Source organism: Sceloporus occidentalis, unplaced genomic scaffold, assembly GCF_023333645.1.
Source record: "Sceloporus occidentalis isolate IW3139 unplaced genomic scaffold, rSceOcc1.0.p SCAF_43, whole genome shotgun sequence".
Classification (NCBI taxonomy): domain Eukaryota; kingdom Metazoa; phylum Chordata; class Lepidosauria; order Squamata; family Phrynosomatidae; genus Sceloporus; species Sceloporus occidentalis.
In genome coordinates this window covers 2,003,959-2,017,392 of record NW_028317023.1, presented here as the reverse complement: position 1 = coordinate 2,017,392, position 13,434 = coordinate 2,003,959, and the positions used below count along the sequence as shown (strand labels likewise).

The window sequence follows — 13,434 nt, the reverse complement described above, 5'->3', positions numbered from 1 at the left end:
TTTATTAATTTTCTACAGAAAGGAAGTCTGACAGATTTCAGGCTCTGATACTGCAACACGTGAAACTACTCCTGAAAGGTATTGCTAAAAAAGGCATTAAGGATGGGCAATGTAACCTTTTTCCGGAATACACAGTGGACAACTGTAAAATTCTCAGCCATTGATACAAAGGAGAAACACACACAAAAGCAATTCTCTACTCTTCCATTTTTTAACATCAAGTTTCCTTAAGAAAATTGGCAGCTGTCAGTAGTGTGTAAGGTCCAAGATAGGAAAAGACTAGCCATTGTCCAGACATTATCTCGGCATATATTCTTCAGGTAAACCTGTAAAGTTTCTGGCTTTCAGTGCTTTGTCTACCGTCCTAATATATCCATTAATCAAATCCTTCATCTCCCGTGTAAATGGCTCCAAATTTGTTTGGCTGGAGCCCACCCGTTTAAAATTTCCATCCTTGTTATTTTCTACACACAGCAGGCGGTCATCATTTGTGGGTAAACCAAGAAAGTCCACCATTTCCCTCAACTTTCCAATGATGTCCTTCTTCAGGTCTTCATAGTGCACTACAAGAAGTCTTTTGCCATACTGAAGCCAATCCAAGGCATGGGAGGCCCACCAAGATGCATAGCTGTTTACAAATTCTGGCCATTCTGTGTAGTAAGGCAATAAAACAAACATAAAATAATTGTGTATATATATATATATATATATATATATTTCATTTTTACTAAATATATCAAAGGATATTGCTATATGTCATTTTTTCATTGAGCCTAGTATCATTGAACGACTACACAATATGGTAAGTGTATATTACCTTTACTCTTCCAGTGTCTTTCTGTTGCATATCCCAGATGTCCTGCACATTTCCTATTGAATTCTGCCATCAGAGCTTTGTAAGGATTGCGAATCAACAAAATGGCAGAGTCGTACATTTCTATTTCTCGTTTGCCACTTTCATGACTTTTTACACATATTGTCCGGCCACTCCTCCAGTGATCTTTTTCCCCCTTGAAGCCTACCAAAATACTATTTGTTAGTTAACTTACATCAGTTCTCTGTACAGAGAATTTTTTTTTTTTTTAACACATAAGATTTTTGCAACATGAAATGATTTGTGTGTTAACGAGATGAGCAGGAAACATGAACAGGAAATATGACCGTCACTTTTCTACATTATGGGTTAAGCACCGTGTAAGCAAAGATAAATTTCTTTGCAACATCATTACCCAGTAGCCAAAAAATACAAGTAACGCTAGTATGGCTAGACACTATGCTATACAATGTCATACTAGGTATCATATAAGGTATCATGACACGTAATGGTGCTCTGTCTGTGATTGTAGATTGTGAAATTTTGTCTACATGTACCATTGCACAAATTACTTTACTTGTTGTAGACCAAAGAAAGGAAATTCACCAAGCTTCCTCGACCAAGCACACAAAATGCCTTTTTTATTTAGGTTTTTTATGAAATGCCACTGCTACGTTAAAAAAAACACCCCAAGAGTATAACTGAATTGAAATAAACAAAATGTTTGGTTGAGGTTATTTCAGTCCACATATTTTTTTCACCCTACTGCTGTATAGTTCTGCTTTAATGCATAAATATTATTATTATTATTAATAATAATAATAATGTGTATATAATATTGAAGAAGTGTCACGGCCCAGCGTACAAGGAGACACCGAAGTCAGGTAGGACTGGTAAAGGATGGTCCAGAGAGCCGAGGTCAGGATACCGGAGAGCAGGAACATTGTGGGAATAGCCGAGGTCAGGATACCGGAGAGCAGGAACGTCGTGGGAATAGCCAAGGTCAGGATACCAGAGAGCAGAGATGTCGTGGAATAGCCGAGGTCAAAAACAGAGAAACAACAGGAACGCGTACTGAGATAGGCACTATCAAGATAGGCACGACCATCAGAAGGCAGAGTCTCTGAGTCAGGAAGTCTCTTAAATAGGCACAGGAGTTTAGGCACTAATTGGATCTTTCCCGCCAAAAATTCAAGGTGCCGTTACATCACTTCCTGCGCGGCCATCTTGTGTTTGGCGATTTCGTAATCTCCCCATATAGGTCGATGTAGCAACTGCCGGCGCCACTAGGTGGCGTGAAGAAGAGCGTGTCCGGACACCAGAACAGGACCTGTCCTGAAGCTGCTGGGAACGCAGCGTGACGGAGGTAAGATTTCCTTGCCGTGGCAGCGGCTGCCTCTGCTGTGCAGAGGCGGGAGGTCTCCCTCTTCTTCGCAGCGGCTGCGTCTGCTGTGCAGAGGCGGGGGGTCTCCCCCTTCTTCGCGGCGGCTGCGGCTGTTGTGAGGAGGCAGGGAGTCCTCTCCCCAGTAGCGGCAGTGGCTGCCGTGCTGAGGCAGGGGGTCTCCCCCTTCTTCGCGGCGGCTGCTGCTGCTGGTCCGAAGCGGGGGGTCTCCCTCTTCTTCGCGGCAGCTGTAGCTGCCGGACCGAAGCGGGGGGTCTCCCCCTACCTCGCGGTGGCTGCGGTTGCCGGCTAGGAGAACCGGAGGATCTCCCTGCCCGGTACGTGACAAGAAGAAGCCCTTTCAATATATGTAAAATGCCACTGTCTGAAATGTTTACAGTAATAACATATATTTGAATTTTAAAAATAGTTACAAATATACAAAAGGTTTGTGTTGAATAACAATTAGATTGTGTCAAATGCTCAAAACAAAGCCAGAACGATTAGTTAATATGGACAGTAATTTTTGGCCATTTTCTGTACATACATTTGTCTACATGCGCTTATACTGTAACTCCAAACATGGATTTAACTGGGAAAGATTATTGGTTAATAAATGAAGGAAAAGCCATCACAATACATGTTTAACCCCTTAATGACAATTGCCGGTCCTGGCACGGCACGGAAAAGCATGTGCTTTACGACAATTGACGTGCCAGGACCGGCACGTCTTTAAACGGGTGCAGAAAGCGATCTACTATCGCTTTCTGCACCCAAAAAGCGTTGCTGAATGCCTCGACCTCGAGGCATTCAGCAACGCCGCGATCGGCACGAAGGGGCCATCTCTGGCCCCTCCACGGGGCGTCAACATCCGCCATACTTTGTATGGCGGCGGACGCCCGTTTTAAAAGCGTTTAGGAGGCGATCGACGATCGCCTCCTAAACTTAAATGGTGTCGCTGGAATGCCTCGATCAGGAGGCATCCAGCGACACCAAACACTAACCTTTTGATGGGCTGTGACCGCTCCGGAGAGCGGTCACAGCCGCAGCTGCCGGCAATCTTCGCCATCAAGGAAGATGGCCGCCGTCCTGTAACAGGAACCACAAATTTTAAAAGTTCGCTAGATAGTCCAGACCATCTAGAGAACTTTGGCTCCACTTGCAGGTTGAATACAGGTACTGCATTCACCATGCAAGTCAATGGAGCCCAGCTTTCTAATCACAGTGTGATTAGTAAAAATAAATTAAAAAATAAAATAAAATTAATAATAATTAGAAAAAAATAGTAAAAAAACAGTAAAATGTAAAAATCATTTCCCACTGATGTCACTATCAGGGGAACCTCCAAGTTGAAAAAAAATGTTAAATTTTTTTTAAAAAAAAATTATAAAAAAAAAATATATATATATATAAAAAATATATTTTTGTGAGCAAGTCCTAAAATTAGCATATTAGCTTAAAACAATTCTCGCATGGAAAGAGTTAAAATACTGGCATATTAAATGCCCGTGGGGTGTCTACTTTTAAAAAATGTATGATTTGATGGGGTAAATTGAATGGGCCAGGTTCAACAACGTCCCAATTAACACGGGGGGAAGGATGGCCACACATCTAATTTCCAATTAGAAAAATGCACACGTACCAAATGTGGCCTTTTAGTTCCCCCAAAAAATGACACACCCATGCATGTGGGGTATCACTGCACTCAGGAGATGTTGCTGAACACATTATGGGGTGTCGTGTGACAGCGGCATATACCAGGAGCTGTAAATTCATACATAAAGTAGGTGTGTGTGGGAAAAATACACACACAAAAATATTACTGCAAACTTTGAAAAAATGCTGGTGGTAAAATATGTGCATGCAAAGAGTTAAAATACCAGCATTTAAAATACCCTGTGGTGTCTAGTTTTGAAAAATCTATGGTTTTGTTGGGCACACTGAAATGGCCTGGCTCAAAGATGTACCAAATAGGGCATGGGCAGTGGATCCCAAATGCCAAAGTTCAACATTGAAAAAAGCGCATGCCCCAAATGTGGCCCTTTTGCCCCAAAACAGCCAGGCAAAATCATTCATGTGAGGTATCGCTGTACTCAGATGTTGCTGAACACATATTGGGGTGTTTTGTGATAGTGACATATACGAGAACATTTTAATTCATACCTGAATTAAAATGTGTGTGGAAAACCAAGTGCAAAAAAATGACTACCACAAAGTTTGACAAAGACTGGTGGTAGATATGGTGCATGGAAAGAGTTAAAATACTAGCATTTGAAATACCCTGGGGTGTCTAGTTTTCAAAAATATATGGGTTTATTGGGCACACTGAAATGGCCCGGCTCAAAGATGTACCAAATAGGGCATGGGCAGTGGATCCCCAAATGCCAAAGTTCAACATTGAAAAATGCGCATACCCCAAATGTGGCCCTTTTGCCCCCAAACAGCCAGGCAAAATCATTCATGTGGGGTATCGCTGCGCTCAGGAGATGTTGCTGAACACATATTGGGGTGTTTTGTGATAGTGACATAAACTAGAACATTTTAATTCATACCTGAAGTAAAATGTGTATGACAAAACAAATGCAAAAAAATGACTACCATAAAGTTTGACAAAGACTGGTGGTAGATATGGTGCATGGAAAGAGTTAAAATACTAGCATTTGGAATACCCTGGGCTGTCTAGTTTTCAAAAATATATGACTTGATGGGGTAAATTGCATTGGCCGGGTTCAAAGATACCCGAAATGGCACATGGGGGGAAGAATTACCAGATTTGGAAAAAATGGCTTTGAAATAGCAAAACGCTACCTGTACTTATTGCCCCATAATGGGTAGAAAAAAGCAAAAAAACATAAAAACATTGGGTATTTCTAAACTCAGGACAAATAGTAGAATCTATTTAGCAGGTTTTTTCATTACCTTTTATAGATGAGTAAAAGATTTTTCAACTAAAAGTTAGAAACAGTCATTTTTTTCTAAATTTTTCACCATATTTTATAATTTTTTTAATAGTAAATAATATGATACAATCAAAACAATGTCATCTAAAGAAAGCCCTTCTTGTCCTGAAAAAAACAATATCTAATGTGTGTGGGTTCAGTAAACGGGAAAGAAGAAAATTACAGCTAAACACAAGCAGCGCAGAAATGTTAAAAAGGCCATTGTCACAAAGGGTACAAAAAGTAAAATCAGCCTTTGTCTCGAAGGGGTTAAACTATATCCCTCTGATGAAAGTTAACCCATGTCAAAATAGAATGAAAAAAAATCAATATATCAATCAACAGAGCGTGAAGAACTCTAGACAAAGACTAAGACTGGGAAAAGTACATACAAGAAATGGATTCGGGGGGATTGGCCATATTGTGTCCATCTCAATTATACTTCTGTTTTACTTTCTCTTAGAAGAAGCTACATAATAACAGTTCTTTATGATGAACATACCTTTATTGTATAGTGTCCCATCAAAGTAGTAGCTTCCAGTGTAATATCCTGTAGCATGCTCTATAAGGTGTCTCACCCATGTGTTCCCTGCTCCTGGAAAACTCGACAGTGCTACAAACACTTTGGACTTTGTAGGCAAGAATGCCCTGCCTGTGCATCGAGTATCTGAAAGAAATTACAGTATTAAGCTAACAATATTAGCATTAAACTTTCATGCTCACTTCCAGCTAAAGGTGATTGCCATATCCTCAATATGCCTTTTTGAAAGCAGCAGTTCTATGCAGCATTGTTATATATTGGAGCTGAGTCTCCAAGCAATCTGAAGTAGTTACTGTAAAAAAAAAGAAGTTTGATTCAGAATATTTCAAACTAAATACATTCTGAAGTGTGATTTTTGTAATCTCATTGATGTGTTCTTCTGAATCAATAATGAATTCATTTCTTGTGGCTTTTTGTAAATAGAGTGTAGCAAAGATTTGCTCATCTCTGCGATACATAGCGCTTAGCTCAATGCTTTTCGGAGATAGGACAAAAAATTGAACGTACCATTTATGGTTGATTTTGAGTTATGTCTCTGTTTACTCTCTTTACGGAGATGTTAAAAAAAACATGACATGGTAAAAAAAAGGATCAAAAAATTTACCAACATGACTACAAGAATAAAAATAAATTTCCTTTAAACAAGGATATATACAGTATGTGGGAGAGAAATATATGCAGTTATTAACTTTTTAATTGTAAAGCAGTTTAGTTGATATACAAGACATCGTAGCCATGATTAAAGAGTTCTGGGTAAGATTTGGCTGAATTTGAGGCAATAGTACAGTTGTTCACCAATCTATGAAAATGGTACTTTCCACTCTCAGAAAAAAAAACTTGGTTCCCACTTTTGATTTTCTATAACGTCATGATCATCATGAGGTATATGTCACATGACCTTTGTGGTCTTTCTGTTTCTACCAACAATCACACTTTTAGGTTCTTTTCGTGAAGTTACAATGGAGGAAGGTAAAAAAAAAAGCCTCACATTTACAGTAACTTCTGTAAATGGTTTTTTAAAAATATATTTTACCCTGCTCTACAATTAAATGTAGTATGTTTTTTTTAAAAAGTTATGTCAATACAGAAGAAATGCTTCATAATTATTCATTAACATGACGTAAGTAACACAACCTCTCAGCATATATTGGACAACTCCATCCTACAAATTTTCAATTTTCAATTTTCTAAACACAGATTAAGTCAAGTTGAGCTTTGAGTGATTGTAAATTAATCAAGCGGAGTGACTGGACAATCGTCCCCTGAGCTTCATGGATTTAAACATTATGGGCCATTACATGAAGATTTTTGTGTTGTAGTATGTTGTACTATTAAAATAATTTAGATTGTGCCAGTTGCCCTTATTATTGCAAATAAAAACTGTGAAAGCTCTGTGAATGGTAATTATAGATACATTTTCTTAATAAAGCTCCAAGATATGCAGCAGCACAAACTACAGGAAAATAAGCCCATGAAAAATCCAATCAAATGGAAATAGATGCAGAATGGGTCTGTACTTGTTAGAGCTTATATATACAGATATTAGCTGTGCACTCCGCTCTGGAATCATTGCATATTATCAAGTACACTTTGTATCAGTGGATGGAAATTATATTCAGACAATGGACTCCTTTATTAGGGTCATAAACACATTATTGCAAAATAAGGACTAAATTCTTATGTTTCAACATGTTGCAATAACAAGAGACCTGTGACCCATCCAGACTGTTTATTAGTGAATTGATTCTTTCTCCCAGCAGGGCCAAGAATCTAAATGGAGCTCAGCTGAATTCATATGATAATACAAAGAACAGGCAGCTCTGCCTAAGGATGCATGAATTATTAAACAGCTTCACTTGGTTGGTTCTGCCTTGTGTCAGTGCCTGAGTATTTCATCTATGGAAAACATTCAGGTGATAATGTGTCATCTAGTTATTATTTAAAGAATCAATACCTTTCATATAAGGACAATATCATGGCCTGTACTTTAAATTCATAAGATAAAAAGTGTTGGGCTGCAGCAGTGCATAGTCAAAATAAATACACTGAACAAATTGCATTCTATGGTGTATGTGTACAGAGATGTATATGAGCTTTAGAGATTTATTCACGAAACCGCATTTGCAGGGAAGCCATTCAAATCTTTTCTCTCACTGACTTGGTTATGCATTATGAAGTGTCAACTGCTCTAAGTCTGACCTATATAAGATTACCCTACTGACCTATAAGGAAATACGTGGAAAACATAATTCGAAGCCCTCTGTTCTGTCATGAACCCAATCTCATTTACCTAGGGGTGGGGGGTTACTACATAGCGGTCTAGAGATCCAGTGATCTGTGCACAGATCTTCATAGCTTGGACCACCTGGTGGCTGCGCTATGCATAGCTCCAGTATTTGACACAGCCTCTGGCCAAAAGTGGGGCGTTTTCCCTCCTAGATGTTATAGCTAACCCTGCATAATAAATAGTCATAATACAAAATGACGCATTGTTCAGGCATTTCTTGCAGGTTAAACATGCTTGGTTGGTACTTTAGACTGTAAATCAGTGTGATGAAATGGTATACCCAACCCTAACTCTCCCCCATCTATTTAATCTATTTAGTGAGTAAATCCAATAATTATTTTGTATATCGAAAAGTAACTAAGCCTGATGGCTATCTCAATTATACTGGGTTTTATCCACGTGAATATAATACTAATTGAATGTAATGGTGGCTTGTTGGGTATTACAAAGCTGTTCAGAAATAGACATAGATATAGAATGAAACCTCAGGTTGATCTCTGCAAGTTATTAATAAATGCTTGAAAATCAAATGCTATGTTCAATGCCAGTGATCACTAACAATGCCCATTTTTATAGAAAAGTTAACAGTATGTAATTAATGAGGGTGAAAAAGGCAGAAGTCCATCCAGTTCTTTGTTTGACTGTCAGTAAAGGAAAATGCCAAAACCAATTAGAATTTTGTTCTAGAAAGAGAAGAAATTGTATTTGGGATTCAAACAGATTTTTAAGTAGGCAAGTAGTATGCATTTTAAAGCAAATTGACAAATTTTTCTATTTAATGCTTTACAGTATAAAATGGTATTCAACCGTGTCCTAAAAATAGTGAGAACTGTGGAAAAATTACCAGCAAAGAATGGTGGGGTATTTTTTAGAAAGTTCTTACATGCAAACAATAGGAGGCATAGTGGGGGAGGGGATGAGATCATCATGCTGTGCAAATGTTAAAAACTCAACACTATAAGCTACACAACAACTATATATATATATATATATATATATATATATATATATATATATATATATATATATATATATATATATAGTTTTAGTTTGGCCTTATACAGTGTACAATTAGCAAAGAGCCCATTGAATTTCACCTGTGACGAGTCAACCCAACATACCAAAACTATTAGTTTAATATGTTTAATATTTGAACAAATACTGTTGCAATTGGATGTCTAACTGAATAAAGAAGAAAGGGAGCTACTGCACATTCTAGTAAATGTAACTATTAAGGGCAGGAAGACCGCAGCAACTGATCTCATTAATGCACATTGTACAGTCTTTTCTACATGTGCTGTGGAATGGGTCGATAAAAAATACATTTAATTTTGGATACTATAATTATAATTATTATTATCTTTTATATATATATATAAAATGCCAACAATATATGCAGTGTTTTGTACAGTCTATACATTCAAATGGTATGACAAAAATAGAACTGGCAGACTAAGATAAATAGGTAAAGGGGGCCATGCTCACAAGCATGCAATATGTATAATGGTACCACCCAATATTCAATAGGTTTTTGTTAATTAAACTATATTCTTGATATTTTTGAATTGTAAAAGTAAGTTAAGTAAACTTTGAAATGTCTAGTTTGTGCAATTATTTCTTTGAAATAGTAAGTTGAATGTTTTACTTACAAAAGTATTCCATTCAAAGTAGATATGTAGCAGATGTGAAAACAAGGAAACGGAGTAAAAAATATACGTTGTGCTCTTATGACCATATTTTTGTTTAGGATATTTAAAGTTTATTTGAAGTTTGAAACATTTTGGATCTGGACTATTTATAACCATTAAAAAAATCTGATTTCAATGAATTTAGTATTATTATAAATACAGAAATAAAAAATATGCAACATATTGTTTTGCTATGCTTAAGAATTATATAGTGCAAGTCATATTCCTTTTTATGTTTCAGGGAGAGGGGGCATGTCTCAAAGAGGAAATGCCGCCATAAGAGGGGACAGAATATTACCCACCAAACATGCAGAACCGGCCGGTTAAAACCTACTTTTCCAGCCTGCAGTAATGACGATAGTGGTACACAGCACCCATGCACTCATGTGATGGAGCAAATGCACCGAAATCCTGCCTGTCAGCATATTGATGTCTGGTGTAAGAGTAGAGTTGGGGTGAGTGTGTTAAATCAGAAGTGAGAGGAATATCTTTTAGTTGTGTGGTTGCATGTGAGCGCAACTTTTTGTTGTGGAGTGTTTGCGTTTAGCAAGTTCTTGCTGAGTTCCCATGAGTTCCCATGCACTATAGGCTGCATTCACAAGTGCTGTGATTGAGTGGATGTAAGTGAACTGTAAGAGACATATGTTGTGTTTGTGAGTGAGTGTTGTGAGTGTGTGTGTCAGGAGTGGCATGAGTTGTATTCCTGTATGAATGCCGTAAGTGCCACTTTATAGAGGTCTGTAGATCCAAACCTGCCTTCTGCCCATTTAAGACTGAAAACCTTGGTCTATGTATTTCCTAAACATAAAAGTAAACAAGTAAAACAAAGTGTAGCATTAAACTATTAAAATGTATGGGTTTTTTTCATATTATAGAAGATTGATTCTTTATTTTGATCTATATTTAAATATATGTATTAAAATACATTATGCTTGGATGGTTTTTATTTCCTTTTCAGTGCCAGGATAAAAAATGCATGTTAGACTTGTAGCTGAGCAAGGTCACAAGTAAATACCATTGCTGGTCTCATCGGTCTAGTGAAAATAAATCATATATTCAATTAGAATCATTTTTTTGATTTGTATTTTATGATTACCTTAATGCTTGTATTAACCTTTATAGCTAGATTTCTAAACAGTATAAGGTCTAAGCATTTTTCAAGGCCCATCCAATAAAATATATAAATTTGTCTTCCACTGTGAGGGGAAAAATAGCAAGATTTTTTTATGCTCAATCTTCACCTTGTATGGGAGTTTGGTAGACAGAACAGTAGTTATCCTCCCTTAGGACCTCTGATCCACTACTGTCATTCACAAATGAACAGAATGATTCATCTAGACGTTCATAAAGGTTAAACTGAACTGTAGGGAAGCCACAGAAGCATTCAGTCCATCGGAAAACTGCCAAAGGATATTCCTATGAACAAAAGATCAAGAAATAATATACATGATTAGATAAGGAAATACCTACATTCACCCCTTACATGCTTCATTAGAACCTGAAATCCACAAAACCAAAGAAGCCTCAAATATAGGTTACCAAGATTATAACACAATATATCAATTAAATGGAAACTTTTGCTCCATACACACTGCACTCCATATGCCATGCCTTCTAAAACTCCCATCAGCCACAATAAATATGTTGCAAAAAAAATAATAAAACAATTTACCTTTTTCATGTTAAGTGTACCTACGTAAATTCTGTATTGTTTTATTTTTTAAGTTTTGATTTTAACTATTAACTGGTTTCTGGATACATATACAGCAGCCAGTTAAGAAACCTAAAGGAGGGGTAGCAAGTAGTTAGCTCTCTAAATGAGTGGTCTGTAGGCTTTTATATTATTTCTCATGAACCTAATTGGAATTACAGTCACATATACAACCCCTATTTTCAATATTACAGAAGAAAACCACAACCTGTATACCTCACAAAATGACTCAGTTCCTCTGTGGTGCCAGAAATCAAGAAAAACAATACCGACAAATTTGTAAACTTTTAACGTTTTTATTTTGTATTATTTGTGTAATTTTGGTTATCCGTGTAGTTTTGTAATTGGTTTTTACCATAGGGTAAATAGAGATGATACTTTAGTTGACCAATATTATAGTTATGAATAGATGTTATTATAGCATATACAAGATCCCAAACCAAGTAATAGTTGTTTTCCAAAAAATACACAGTGGTAGTTTGTAAAATGTGATGTGTACCATTATCTTGAATAGATATAACCCATTCAAATCAAGCTCAGCTGCTCAAAATGGCTCATTGAAACACATGACAATAATGTAATGGCTAGCAGTATATTCTCATTAAGCACCTGTAATTTAGACTTTTAATTGTTCACAAAACGAAAGTAGATAAAGAACTGAAGCAACTCAATTACTAACAGCCTCACAAGAGAAATATAAAAATCGTCTCAATCACAGAGTATCACATTAATGAGCTTCTCTTTTTCCAAATAGTGCCATAAAGGGTTTATAGTTAGCGAAGCAAAAAAAACTCAAAAAACCCCCAAAAAACAGAATACCTTAATTGTAGTTATAAAAAGTGAAAAACACAACAAGAAATAAGTGACCGAGAAATTGTGACCACTGTCTCCTGGTATGTAGTTCTTTGAAAAACTCTTTTAATAAGGCGTTTGAGCCAATCTTCTTTTGTTTACAAAGGCTTAAGTGTCTTTTTTGGGTCCTTTGGGAAATATTGAGAGAGAGAAAACCAATGCAGTTAATAACTAATCACTGGAAAGGCAGATAGTAACCATCTCAGCCCTAGCTGAGCAAGCACATTGCAAATCCTATGCAGTAATTAGGACAACGCCGTCAATGGAAGGGCAGATCAATTGGAGGCCTGCAGTTAATGGCCTAGATGAGGCACCCCAGAGTTTTTCTATGGTCAAACCATGGATGTTTCATTATATTACCTCTAACATTACCTATTAAAAATATTATTACATGGGGTCTAGCTGTGTGCTTTTTAAATGCTTCCTCATCAATGCAAAGCTGGGATGCTCTAATACACTAATATGTAAGAACATCTCAGCGTTTTACCACTTGTATTGTTAAGTATGCAGTAACTGTAAATAGTACATTATATAAAAAAAAAATCTAATACACATTAATGAGAAGTGTTTCAGTCTAGGCCTGATTGGTACCATAGCAATATCCAACAGTGCCAATTTCAAAGGTAAGCATAACTGCAACATTGCATATACAGTGATCTCCATGTATGAATAGTTAATCGGGGTGAGGTATATAAAGCATCCCCCTCTTGCACTTATTACAACATTTCATGGTAGCATTTTTGGTGCAAGGCACTAATAATTTCCAATTATTTCTTTAATTTTGATCAACAGCTTAATGATTTCATAAATGTAAAATATATATATATATAGCCCTGCACTCCTACCTAAACATAAATAAGGTGACAAATACTATATTCCTAGTACAAAAAACATGGTGCCCGGTGCTTGGCTGATAGCAAAGTAACAATAATCTAAAAGTAGTGAAGCCAGCACTTGCGGTCTTCAATAATGCTTCATTTTTATTTGCAAGATGCCAAGATGTCAGTCCACCTTGTCCTGAGGAAAGTCCACGAGGTGGACTGAAAAGTTGACATCTTGCAAATAAAAATGAAGCATTATTGAAGACCGCAAGTGCTGGCTTCACTACTTTTAGATTATATATATATATATATATATATACATACAGTATCTCACAAAAGTGAGTACACCCCTCACATTTTTGTAAATATTTTATTATATCTTTTCATGTGACAACACTGA

The 13,434-nt window shown here is 36.8% G+C and overlaps 1 protein-coding gene across 3 annotated transcripts in view; it reads right to left on the bottom strand.

Annotated features, from left to right (window-relative positions):
- Positions 1–297: 297 nt before the first annotated feature.
- Positions 298–13,434, bottom strand: part of LOC149289667 (sialate:O-sulfotransferase 1-like) — a 47,821-nt gene continuing 34,684 nt past the window's right edge. For all 3 annotated transcript variants that reach the window (XM_089490322.1, XM_089490319.1, XM_089490320.1), the window contains 4 exons: positions 10,892–11,066; positions 5,637–5,801; positions 818–1,018; positions 298–650 (listed from right to left, as the gene is read on the bottom strand). In XM_089490322.1, the coding sequence (XP_089346448.1) occupies positions 298–650; positions 818–1,018; positions 5,637–5,801; positions 10,892–11,066 (894 nt within the window). The remainder of the gene's footprint in view (positions 651–817; positions 1,019–5,636; positions 5,802–10,891; positions 11,067–13,434) is intronic.